This window comes from Telopea speciosissima, chromosome 11 (assembly GCF_018873765.1).
Source record: "Telopea speciosissima isolate NSW1024214 ecotype Mountain lineage chromosome 11, Tspe_v1, whole genome shotgun sequence".
Taxonomy (NCBI): domain Eukaryota; kingdom Viridiplantae; phylum Streptophyta; class Magnoliopsida; order Proteales; family Proteaceae; genus Telopea; species Telopea speciosissima.
Window position 1 is genome coordinate 27,086,307 of NC_057926.1, and position 12,203 is coordinate 27,098,509.

The 12,203-nt window shown below is 39.0% G+C and overlaps 1 protein-coding gene across 1 annotated transcript in view; it reads left to right on the plus strand.

The window, feature by feature from the left end:
• The first annotated feature begins 9,541 nt into the window (after nucleotides 1–9,541).
• The window catches only part of LOC122644907, a 32,144-nt gene continuing 29,482 nt past the window's right edge, over nucleotides 9,542–12,203 (plus strand). The window contains exons 1-3 of the mRNA XM_043838273.1: nucleotides 9,542–9,742; nucleotides 9,856–9,953; nucleotides 10,043–10,127. Of these exons, the coding sequence (XP_043694208.1) occupies nucleotides 9,542–9,742; nucleotides 9,856–9,953; nucleotides 10,043–10,127 (384 nt within the window). The remainder of the gene's footprint in view (nucleotides 9,743–9,855; nucleotides 9,954–10,042; nucleotides 10,128–12,203) is intronic.

Here is a 12,203-nt window from a genome sequence, read left to right on the forward strand (position 1 = left end):
CATCCATGATTAAGGATTTCTTCAGCTCCACATCTTGGATGCCGCTACGCAATACCTGAAACTTCACCATTTGATCCAGGTTTCGCACTTCTAGAGCTTCCTTCTTGAATCTTGTAAGAAAGCTTCAGATTGACTCATCGGGGCACTGCTTTATGGCAAGAAACGAGCGCAGCGGGAGATGCGAGAATCATTGTCTCGTCGCTCCCTTCAGGGTGGAGGGGAAGGTTTTGCACATGATGGCGTTCGAGGCTCCCTGAAAGAACATCAGGGATTTGAAGGTTTCTAAGTGATCTTCCAGATCCGTGGTGCCCGCGTATTGCTCTATGGTCGGCATCTTGAACCCCTTCGGCAGAGGTTCCAGCTGGATTTCATCTGTAAATGCTAGGTCAGTAGTGAAGTGGAAGTCAAGACTAGGGGCTAGGTTCTTTCTTCGCATAACCTCCTGGATCGGTCGTGGAGCTCCAAGACTTTGTCATTCAGAGCTTGTTCACCTTTGGTCATCTGGGAACCCTATTGGTGTTCCCCGATACTTCTTTGTCCTTCCGTCGGATGTTGTTTGCTTTGTTGTGATTCTCACTATGCTCCGAGGAAGGAGTTCTTGCTCTGTCTTACGGTGGAGGCGGGGGTATTTGAATCCCTGCAAGAAATTATGCTGCATCTCCATCATCTGTCCCATCTTATCCTGCCAGTGAGTCTGTAGTACGTCAAATTGGTCCACCGTCACGTACCGCGGTGGGTCTCCGGGAGGTCTTGGATGAGATTCCTCCTGCTGTGATTCTTTCACCTCGAGGATGGGATCTTCCGCCTCCTGTATGGAGGCGGCAGTTTGGCCCAAGGTTCCCTCCTGAGCGACGGCGGGAGGAACAGTGGGGACGGCCGCTGCTGCAGCGGTGGCAGCAGTGACCCTGGTAACTTTGGATTGATTTCTGGTGTTGGTCATGGTGGGGACTTCGCGGGCCTCTGTTCTCCAGTTCCCACAGACGGCGCCAAAATGGTGCACAGAGATTTCTACAAGAGGAAAAATCCTCAGGCAATGCAACTTACAGGCTAGCCTTGGGCTAAGAATGAATTAGGGAAAAACAGAGAGAACACTGCGAAGTCTTTTGATTTCTTTATTGATGAATGAATAAGTGGATGAATCAAACTAAATTACATGAGCATTAGGGCTCTTATTTATACAAGTTTGGGTCCACCCCTTTCTCTTTTGGTATGAAGATCCCTCGTGCTCAGATTAGGAAACTATGGTGGCAAATCTGAGATTCTCTTACTAAATCTTGGGTTCCTTCCATATGTGGTGCGTGGGTGACGGTTAGGAGCATGTTCCCACTTGAAAGTTTCATAACCGCCTCCACTGACGTGTCCTGGTTGGCATAACCGTCTCAAGCGTGGCTCTCTGGATCCGGGTTTATGAACTGGTTTGCTTGTGGCCCAAGGGAGGCCACGTGTAAGATAGAGATTGGTCATATAAAAAGTGGTGTATAAGGAACAAACACCTTTCGATGAACCTTTAAATAGCATCTCCTATTTATAACTTAAACCCTAACTGTATCTTGACTTAAAATAATAAGGATCAAGACTCTGCTCAAAATCATGACATGTTTGTTGGCTTGCTATGGAGAGTGGAGACTTTTTCTTTTAGTGTGTAGGGGGAACAAATTCACACCACTACCCTGACTGAGATTGATCACAATCCCCCCCCCCCTAATGTCTTTTGATTATGATAATGCCTAAACTGAACAAAGATAAATGAAAAAAAAATCTCAAACAACTAATTATTGTGAACAACTGATTTAATCCCAAAGGGAACTAAGTAAGCACTATCAATCAATTCGAAATCGGATCCATATCATACTACCATGCAGAGCCTGAGAGCAAATATCCCTCCCCAGTCCCCACCCCAACAGTCTCTCCCATAAAATAAGAAACAATAAAAAACGCAGTTGCATGTTGGAAGTATGACATGGTGGACATTTGCTCATTTCTTGAATTTTCTATCACTCTTCCTCTTTTCGGATTTGCATCACTAGAAGGACAGAAATGAAAATGAATATACTACTATAAATATAAATATATATATTAGCCTCTATGTAATGGTAAAGGTGAAACATCTCAAAATCATGGTCCAAATAAACAGAGAACCATTTCATTTTGATTTTTGGATGTTTGTCAGAAATCATGAGTTGGAACTTAGATGTGTGTTACTGTGGTATATTATATTACCTGATATTGAAAACCATATCAGCCATCATGGCAGGAACAATTATTAGGGAAGAGTTGTGAAGATGATGATGAGGTTAGAACTTCACATCAAGCCTTGAAAATGGTAGTCTAGCTAGCTGATAGATCTTATCTTCATAGGAGAAGAATATTTAAAGGCCAGTATACTTCTAATTTCTTAGGTTGATACTGGTTGTTTCTTTTTACTACAAGATAGATTGTTGAAGTCATCATATTCTAATGTTAGCCTCCATGAATGATGGGCTTTAATTATGATAGATCATAGGGGTGATTCTCATAAAAAATTTCTGGTATTAAGTCAATGTGCAACAGATGATTCTCTTCTCTTGATTAAACCATCTTTTAACAATCCAAGGCAAAGAATGTGAAGGATTGAGAATAATTGTTACTTTGTTTTTTACTTGCTTTTCTTGGTTAAACCATTTCTTACAATCAAAGTTGTTACAAGGCATGGGAAATATTGAGAGTTATTTTAGCCACGTTTGACTTGCTTCATGGCCTTCTGATCACAATTTTAACCATTAAAGACTAGATCTAGACCAGTGGAGGAAGGCAGCTGAGGTAGCAGCTGCTTTTTTTCCAACAGGAAATAATGGGAAATTGATGGATAAATATGTTACTGGGAAGATTGATTCACCCAATTCAGAAGATATGGATGACGACTCACCTACGAGAAAGAATAACATGCTAAAGAAGATTGGAGTCTTGTGGAAGAAGGGCCAGTAATAGAGAAATAATGTGAGTAACTGTTATTACTTATTAGTTAATTTTTATGATTCTATTGGGTTGTATCTTTTACTTTTGCTCTGGTTTTTCAATTTTTGACTTGAGATTGAATTGCTATGGGACAGGTGTGTTAGTTGATTGGGCTGGCCAACGCTATGTATTGATAAGAATTTGAAGAGCTGCATGGGGACGACACCCTCAAGCAAATCCTCTTTGTAGAGGTGATGAGGAAATTAGGAGAACTTATATTTCTCTTTTCCAACTCACTACTTTAGTAAGCAATTGGCTTTACAACACTCGTGGAATAATGGCATTATAAGAGAGTAGTTGATTATATATACATGATATGAATAGGGGGAAGAGGTAATCTGTTAAATTTTCATGGCTTTGAGATAGGCAGTGCACCTGAAACATGAGTTGATCAAACTATATTTTGGATCTTTTTATTTATACATTGGAAAATTGAATTGATCTGAAACTTAATACACTTAGACCTACACCCGAGATCCTAATTGTTTATTTTATCCTTGTGACGTGTAGATGGTGCTGCCATGTATGTTGGTGAGCTGTTTGCAATGGTCGTCAAGCCAAGTCATAAGATCATTAACCAGTTCATGGGTATGGCGGTTAAGGAAAGGTTTCTCAATCAGGAATGGGGGAAGTTTGTGGATGATGACTTCATGGGCTACCCTCCTAGCACAAGTTCCAAGAGCGAGATGTACCAAAGAGAGCACCTAGTGTCTTGTCACATCGACACGACGTGCCCTGGTGAAGTAAACGTCGAAATAAGGAAACTCTTCGGGATCCTAGAAAACAATCCTTGATGGGTAAGGGAACTATTTCTGGGTATGTTCTAAACTTATTTACACGTGTACATACTCCCTTTGTAACCCTCGAAAGGTGGGCCAAAGCCCGAGGTATATTGCCCTTGGTTTACCCTTTTACAGCAAGGCTGGACCCTGGACTAGACTCTCAAGGGTGAATCCACCCATGCTGTAAGGCTTATTTTTAGGTAAAGTGTTGTGGGACCGACTTGTCCCATGTCTCAGACTTCATTGTGATGTCCCCAGACATGGTGGACCCCACCCTTTTCTATTCTATTTGTGATGGGCCTTAAAAGTAAGTCCAAAAGACCCAACCTAAACTTGAAATTTGATTTTGGAGACTTAAGGGCCAAGACAAACAAGCCCTCACTTAAACCCAACTATAAATAATAGTCATGACCATTTAATGGTCATAACTTCTCTCAACCTACTTGAAATCATGGGAGTAAAGAGGGGAAAGAAAGGAGAGAAAGGAGAAAAGAGAAGGAAAGGGTTTGGAGGAATGTTAGGGCTCGTGGAGCTCAACCATAGGTGTGTCTTGCCTTTTGGCTCAGGTAGGCCTTTGAGTCTCTCTCTCTCTTATTTATTTTGGGTTGGGGAAGAAGTCGTTGAGGTTGGGGGTTTTTGACCTAGGGTTCCACTTGGAACCTAAGGATGCTCACGAATCTTCTACCTTACCCTATTAGGGGCTTGATGCTCACCTTTAAGACCCCTCTTGACCTTCCATTGAACCCCTCTCCTGAATCTAGGGTTTCATAATGGCAAACCCTAGATTTGAGTCATTTTGGGCGATTTATTCATTAAACCCAATAATCCCTTGGTAAGAGTAGGTTAGTGTGACCCTAGGAGGACCAAGACTCTTCCCCCAAGCCCTTATGGCTTGAAACCTAGGTGAAATTAGATTTGGGAGTAAAAACCCCAAAAATTTTATGTTTAGTCTTGGGTGGACTCTTGATCGGACTCAGGCCAGAATCTGCATATGAGTCCACCCCTATTTTGTTTGCAGGTGGACCTAGAGGTGGACTTAGGCCAGAATCCACCTAAGAGTTCGGTTCAGGTTTTTGGGGCATTTTGCCCCAATTGAACCCACGTACGGTGTCTCCACTCAAGAGTCCACCTAGACTTTATTATCCTTCATTAAGACTTAACCTTTGGAGACCCTTTAGGACCCCTCCTACCTTACCTAACTTGCTTTGTCACACTTCTTTAGGTAAAATTACTCTTATGGTAAGGCTTATCATACGTTGATCGACAATGAACCCTAGTAAAAGAATCACGAACTAATAGGTGAGTGGGGTTGGGATTTGACTTGATTTTGGGAATGTTTATATATATTGAATATGTTTTGAATGCCAAGTATCATGCATCTTTCATTATTGCATATTTACAACTATGATTGCGAACTTGTTAGTGATGTTGAATGTATGGATGTGGTATATTTTAGAAATGCTTGGTTTGGGATACGGTGTCGGGTATATCAGCATCGGATCCCCCTGATATGTTACTTCTTGTCTATCATGTACCGTGTTGTGCTAGTACCCGGGTACTAGATGGTATGGGACATTAATGTGCCCGGGATACCTCTCTATGCGATAACATCATATAGTATTACTACAATTAGGGTTTTTGATCCTCTTGCTACGACCCTTACCAACAAGGGTTTAGGTATTGGGTAATCGAGGCTCTGAGGAGTGATTCAAGGCCAGGTCATGGATGATCATTGGTTATCGGGGTTTGCCTTCGGGTGGAGAGTGACTTCTACCAACGTGAGCCCCATTGTAGCAATTGAGGTTGCATTTCGGTGATAAGATAAGTGATTCACGATGTTGCCCAAGTTGTTGCAGTAACAAGAACCTAGTGACTTAGACATGATTGCTAGGTGGTTAACTGGTTAATAATTTTATGCATCATGGACTATATGTTATTGCTTGTGTGTTTTCCATCCCATCGTTGGGCTCAGTGAAGCTTACCCTCCTTTGTATACACATTTTTAGATATGGATATAGATGATTGATTTGTGGTGAACCTGGAGGTTCACACATCTGATTATGATTTTGTTGGTGTGGAGGACCCAGAGCCAGTGATAGAGGAACATGGCGACGGGTATCCATGTGATAACTATGCCTTGAGGCATATTGATTCAGAGACTTCACTTCTGATTCTTTTTGAGTTTATACCATAGTTAGTAAGTTCGGGTACGGTAATAATACGAGAATGGATACATACAACAATTAAGCTGCCCACACGACAATAGTTCATTTTTAAAAATTCGACACAATAAAACGTGTATGTCAATTAATTGGTACGTGTTTAATAAGTGTTTTAATACGGATGCTTTGAAATAGTACGGGAGCAAAAATACGGATTTATCCTAGTAAAAATCAAGTAGAAAACTAATTTTTTTGCAACTAAATTCTAATCTTCTCCTGCATTCATGAACACTTAAAACCAATATGGCTTTCCAATTTGAAATCATTTCCCATTCTTTTGGATCTCAACATCTAATATTAATTAAGTTTAACCAATTAATGCGACGATTAATACATAAATATGTATTAATACACCAATTAATACGACATTTAGGTTTAGGTTTTAGGTTTTTTTGTTTAATTAAATTAAAATACATAAATATGTATTAATGCAACAATTAATGTGGCGACTAATACGACTGTTTTTAAAAATCGCGTACGGAATTAAACAACCCCATAGAATATGGTAAGAGTTGGGAATTTGAATTATATGGTCGGATACGACAATTAATACGCGAACTTACTAACTATGGTGTATACCATTCATTGTATAAGTTGGTTTTGATAGTTATGTAATGGTCATTTGAATTAACTCTGGATTACTGTATAATCTATCACTAAATAGATGAAAATTATGTAACTATTACTTAAATGCGTCCGCTACTCTGTTTATCTTTGGAAATGTAATATTTCTTTGTTTCCATTTTCTAGTATTTTCGTGATGATTATATTAGCCTTTGACTGTGATTCAGAACATTGCATTCGAGATCCTAACGGTGTGGGATGATGTGTGTTGTCTTAGTCATACCCCATTTATTGTATTTTATTCCTTTTTGGTTGGAGGCGTGACAATATATGTCTATGATGCCACTGATGATCAATTCAAAAAAGGAAAAAGGGAACCAGTCCAGGAGCATGACCCCTGCATAAACACATGGGGGTGCAAAATGACCAACATGCTCTCCCACAGAGAACTCTCCCCCCTTGAAAAGCAAGACATGAGATAGGAATTTTCCAATGGTCTAGATTTGGATGTCTCTGATAGCAGTGAGGTTGGTTATGTGCATAGAACTGAAACGGTAATTCTCCTCAAGTTGGGACTGCAAATGCATAATGAAAATGTTCTCACACACAAGATTTCTGTAACTATTGCATGACCCTAATAAGCGACCACCATTTGAGTTTTCCTTTGTGCTGGTAACTGATTCTTAGCTTAGTATTTATATTAGTTATTCTCTTCCCAACATCATGAATGTCAAGGTTTTGTGGTAAGGTCTAATGGTTATTTGTAAATTTCAAGCTTCACTTGATGGGTCTTTAGCTCAAATTGGTAGAGCACCTGGAATATGAGCATGTTCCAGGGGTGGTGGTTCGAATCCATCAAGACCCTTTTTATTCAACTGTTCATAGCATAATTAGTTATGACAATAATCTACACAATTTCAAGTGATGTTTTCCATTATCTTTTTTTTTCTCTCACACATCAATTTCTTTTTTTAGGAAAAGAATATTTGAAGGCCAGTGTACTTCTGATTTCTAGAGACGAAATGGATATATGGTATCTATAGTGGAACCAGATGTTTTAATTGGAACCCAAACCAAATACCAAACAAACATAATTCATACGATAGGAAATTATGTGAGCAATACTGTTCCAAATTCACGAACCTTTGTTCAATTTGAATTTAGCACAAAGGATGTTGATTCCATTAAAATACTTGGCCATGAGTAAATTGACACCACCAGGAGATGGAGATGTGTCTATTTTTTTATTTACTAATCAGGAGGGGGTGCCCAACTATATGGCCTTAAGATGCATTTCAACCACAAAATTACTTTTACTAAGAATTAATAATTTGGCCAATATCCTTTTCACATGATCAACTAGACATTCCTTTAGGTAGATTTATGATGAATCCAACTGACAAACTCAGCGTAACCAAACAGTTATTTAGATAGATTCAGGATAAATCCAACTCACAGATTTAGGGTAACCAAACGGTTTTTCATATAGATTCAGGATGAATCCACCTGACAGATTTAGGGTAACCAAACAGTTTTCAGGAAGAATCAAGACACAGAATCAAGGTAACCAAACAGTTTTTCAAGAAGATTCATGTTACAGAATCAAGGTAACCAAACAGTTAAATTTCAAAGTTACAAATCCACAGAAACTGATTTAAGGGAATCTGATCCAGAATCAAAATCTAATTCTCCAGAATAACTGAACTAAACACTTCCTAACACTTACATGTTAATAGTTCTATATCTTCTATACATAGTATTTACATATTATGCATCATCTTGCTATCAGTTCTATATCTTAGATACTATGAATTATCTTGCTATTTCGACAAAAAAAAAAAAAAAAAACTTGCTAAAAGTTTAATATTGTTAACAATTCTAAACAACAATTAACATTTCCTATGGTGTCTATGTTCTTTGACTTTGCTACTCTATTATGTGCTCTTTTTTATTTTTGTTCTGTCTCCATCTCTGTTATCTGTTCTAATCTCTATCTCTTACCCTAAGTCATGTGACTTTTTTTTGTTTTTTGAGTAAAGTAAGTCATGTGACTTAGCTCTAGGGATCTACTACTGATGTACTATCTCATATCGCTCAGATCCTCAAGATCTATCTGCTTACTCTGTTCTTCAATTGTTCTTCGATTCACTGAAGTATGACTTGGGTCTAAAAAAAACCTAATTTCAATGCTGAATTTCCATGACTTGAGTCCATTTATTCAAAAATTTTATAAAATTTATTTACACAAAGTAATTACCAAACTTATTTTTCATTCTACAGTCTATTGTGTACAATAGTTACAAAACAGTCTTTATTTTTTGGGGTGCTGCTCTCTGTGCCGTAGCCCGTAGCTCAGCCTGCACCTAGGCACATGGGGGTGGGCGCAATGACCACCCTGCCCCCCTGCATAGGCTGCCCATGTGCCTGGGCGTAGGCTGCGCTGCGGCATAGAGAACATTCTCCCTTATTGAGTAAATTACATGTCATCCCCTGGTTTTCAAACGAAACTCAGATCACCCCTTGGTTTTTGAAAAATCTCAAATCACCCCCTGGTTTAGACCCTAATATGAGAAAGTAGTCCCTACCATTAGTTTTATGCTGTTAAGTGATGATGTCAGCCAGTTAAATAAATTTAAATCCCTAAACTACCTTTGACCAATGTTGAAGATGAAGGAAGGTTAGTATTGTAAATTTAATTCTAATATTTTAGTACAAGAGTATAATAGTCCTTTCACACCAATAACTAACAACAGACTAACACCGTTACTGTAGAAGGGATGATTTGAGTTTTAAAAAAAACAAGGAGTGATCTAAGTTTCATTTGTAAACCAAGGGGTGACATGTAATTTACCCATGATTTTTTTACAAAGGCCAAAAACAAAATGAAAAATGATACCAAAAACCCTTTCGGCTTCGTAACTGTTCTTCGATTCACTGAAGCCTGACACTGACGAAGCTTTTGCATGAACCATTCGAAAGATGCAGAGATGGTGCGGAAAACTTCGATTATGGGCTTTTTCTTCTTCTCGTCTTCTTCAGCACTCTGCTCCGCTGTTTCATGAACCACTTGCATTTCCTATAAGCAGAAGTGCTTTAAAGCCTGTCTTTGGTTATGCTCCTTTAGGAACACTGCCTCCATTGGTGGAGTTAGGGTGTCTTTCTTTATCTTCTCATTTCTTAGTATGTATTCTTGTCCGTTGGTTTGTTGGGTCTTCTCAGTATTGTGTTTGGTGTATAATTTATTGTGTTCTTGAGCTATTTTGTATGTTTTTCCTTTGTTTGACTATTTTCAGTTGAATCAAAGGCGTCTTTATTCTTCGAAGGAGCGGAAGAGAAAACCCGGCACTCCAGTTACTTCCAAGTTGAAGAAAATTAAGATCAAATCTTACTCGTAGGTTCATTGTTAGTTTATTTAGTTTTGGGGTTGTTTTGCTTTTTTTTTTTTTCCCATTAATTTTTTATTTTTATTCCCCTTCCCAGATCGTTTAAATCTAGATTTAGAACTATGAATGATGGTACAATTCGGCGATGGAGGGTAGGGAAACGACACAATGCTCATTTGAAGGTTTGTGAATTTTAATTTACTTTTAATACTGCGGCTTCTAGAATTGCATTTCTTAGCATATTTTTTCCTCTTCTCTTCATCTCTTTTTAGTTATCTTTTTCTGGTTGTAAATTTGCTTTTCGACCTCTCAGAAGTACTAGGATATCTACAAGTTTAGTTAAAAATTCCCAATTTGAAATTAAAGATAGATTTTGGCCTGGGACATTGGAAATTGCTTCGTTAGTCGTCTTGGTTTGAATAAGATAGATTCAGAGAAATTACCTTGTCATGCTTGTGGCAATGCAGTTTGACTAGTAAGAACTTAGGCTGAGCCTGGGTTTGCGTCCAATACAATCCAACTCACTGTATTTCATCCTTGTCTCTGAGTTCTGCACCAAAGGTGAGATGTACTGGTAATAAACATTGAGAGATAGAAGTTAGGAAATTTAGGACTAACTGCCATGAGCTACAGGCAATAAGTTTAGGTTTCATTAAATGAATCATTATTTGGCACAATTTAAGCCTTCAAATGGTTGAAATTGTCATAGGAGCCATCGATTGTTGAAATGGTAAAAGCTTGTGCTGCCAACATGGTGACATGGGTTTGACTCTAAAAACCTGGAAGGTTAGGAGTGATCCCAATCCACCTAATGTAGTCCTAGATAGGTAGGAGACCTACTAGGAGCCAGATGACAGGATCAATAGCAAAAAGGGGTTGCCGGTTCGAATGGACATCACTAGGTTTTAGGTTAATTCTAGAATTTGGGAATGGGTCTTATATGACTTTAATATGCAGGTTTAGGGTGCTTTAATGGCATATAAATAATAGGATTTGGGAAGGTTTTAAAATTCTGCAATTCTGGACAGAATTGAGTTGCAGGTTTTGGGCTTTAATGGAGTGGAGGAATGGAGGGGTTATAGTGGAGACTAAGGGCTAGGGTTAAGGTCGAGTGTGGGGAGTGATATGGGGAATGTAGGCTGGAAGTAGGGTTTGAAAGTGAAGGCTAAATCTAGAGTTATGGGGGAATCTTAGTTGAAGTAGGAATGCAGGTTTAATGGAGAATTAGGGTTGATGGATGGAGGGGTGTGTGGATTAAGTTAGAGGATGAAGAGGGGAAGGATATATGTAGGAAATTAAAGTTACTTACTGGTTTGATCTCCTTCAAAGGCAGCAGCAGCAGCAGCAGCTTGAAGAAGCTCGATTGAATAAGAAGAAGGACCTCCCAATTTACGAGATGCAAGGAGTTGAACGGAGTCCACCAATCCCTTCACCTTGATATTACCCATAAGGTAGCCTTGATATTACTCACAAGGTTCACTCAACAGAGCAAAGCAGCAGCTATGGCAGCAAACAAAAGTTTTTTCATTAATTAAATTCGTATTCAATGCTGTCCTCCCTTACAAACTTATATAGAAGACTAAAAAATAGAAGTAGACACTAAAAAGGAATGGCTTAACCCTATCCCTAGCCTATTAGGTAAACTAAGGGCTAGGGTTAAGGTCGAGTGTGAAGAGTGATGTGGGGAATGTAGGCTGGAAGTAGGGTTTGAAAGTGAAGGCTAAATCTGGAGTTATGGGGGAGTCCTAGTTGAAGTAGGAATGCAGGTTTAATGGAGAATTAGGGTTGATGGATGGAGGGGTGTGTGGATTAGGTTAGAGGATGAAGAGGGGAAGGATATATGCAGGAAATTAAAATTACTTATTGGTTTGATCTACTTCAAAGGCAGTAGCAGCAGCTTGAAGAAGCTCGATTGAATAAGAAGAAGGACCTCCCGATCTACTAGATGCAAGGAGTCGATCGGAGTCCACCAATCCCTTCACCTTGATATTACCCACAAGGTAGCCTTGATATTACTCACAATGTTCACTCAACAGAGCAGAGCAGCAGCTATGACAGCAAACAAAAGTTTTTTCATTAATTAAATTTGTATTCAATGTTGTCCTCCCTTACAAACTTATATAGAGGACTCAAAAATAGAAGTAGACACTAAAAAGGAATGGCCTAACCCTATCCCTAACATATTAGGTAATTTAAATTGACTAGGAAACTCGAATACTAAAGGAAATAGACTCAAAATATTGCTGGACTTATAGAGT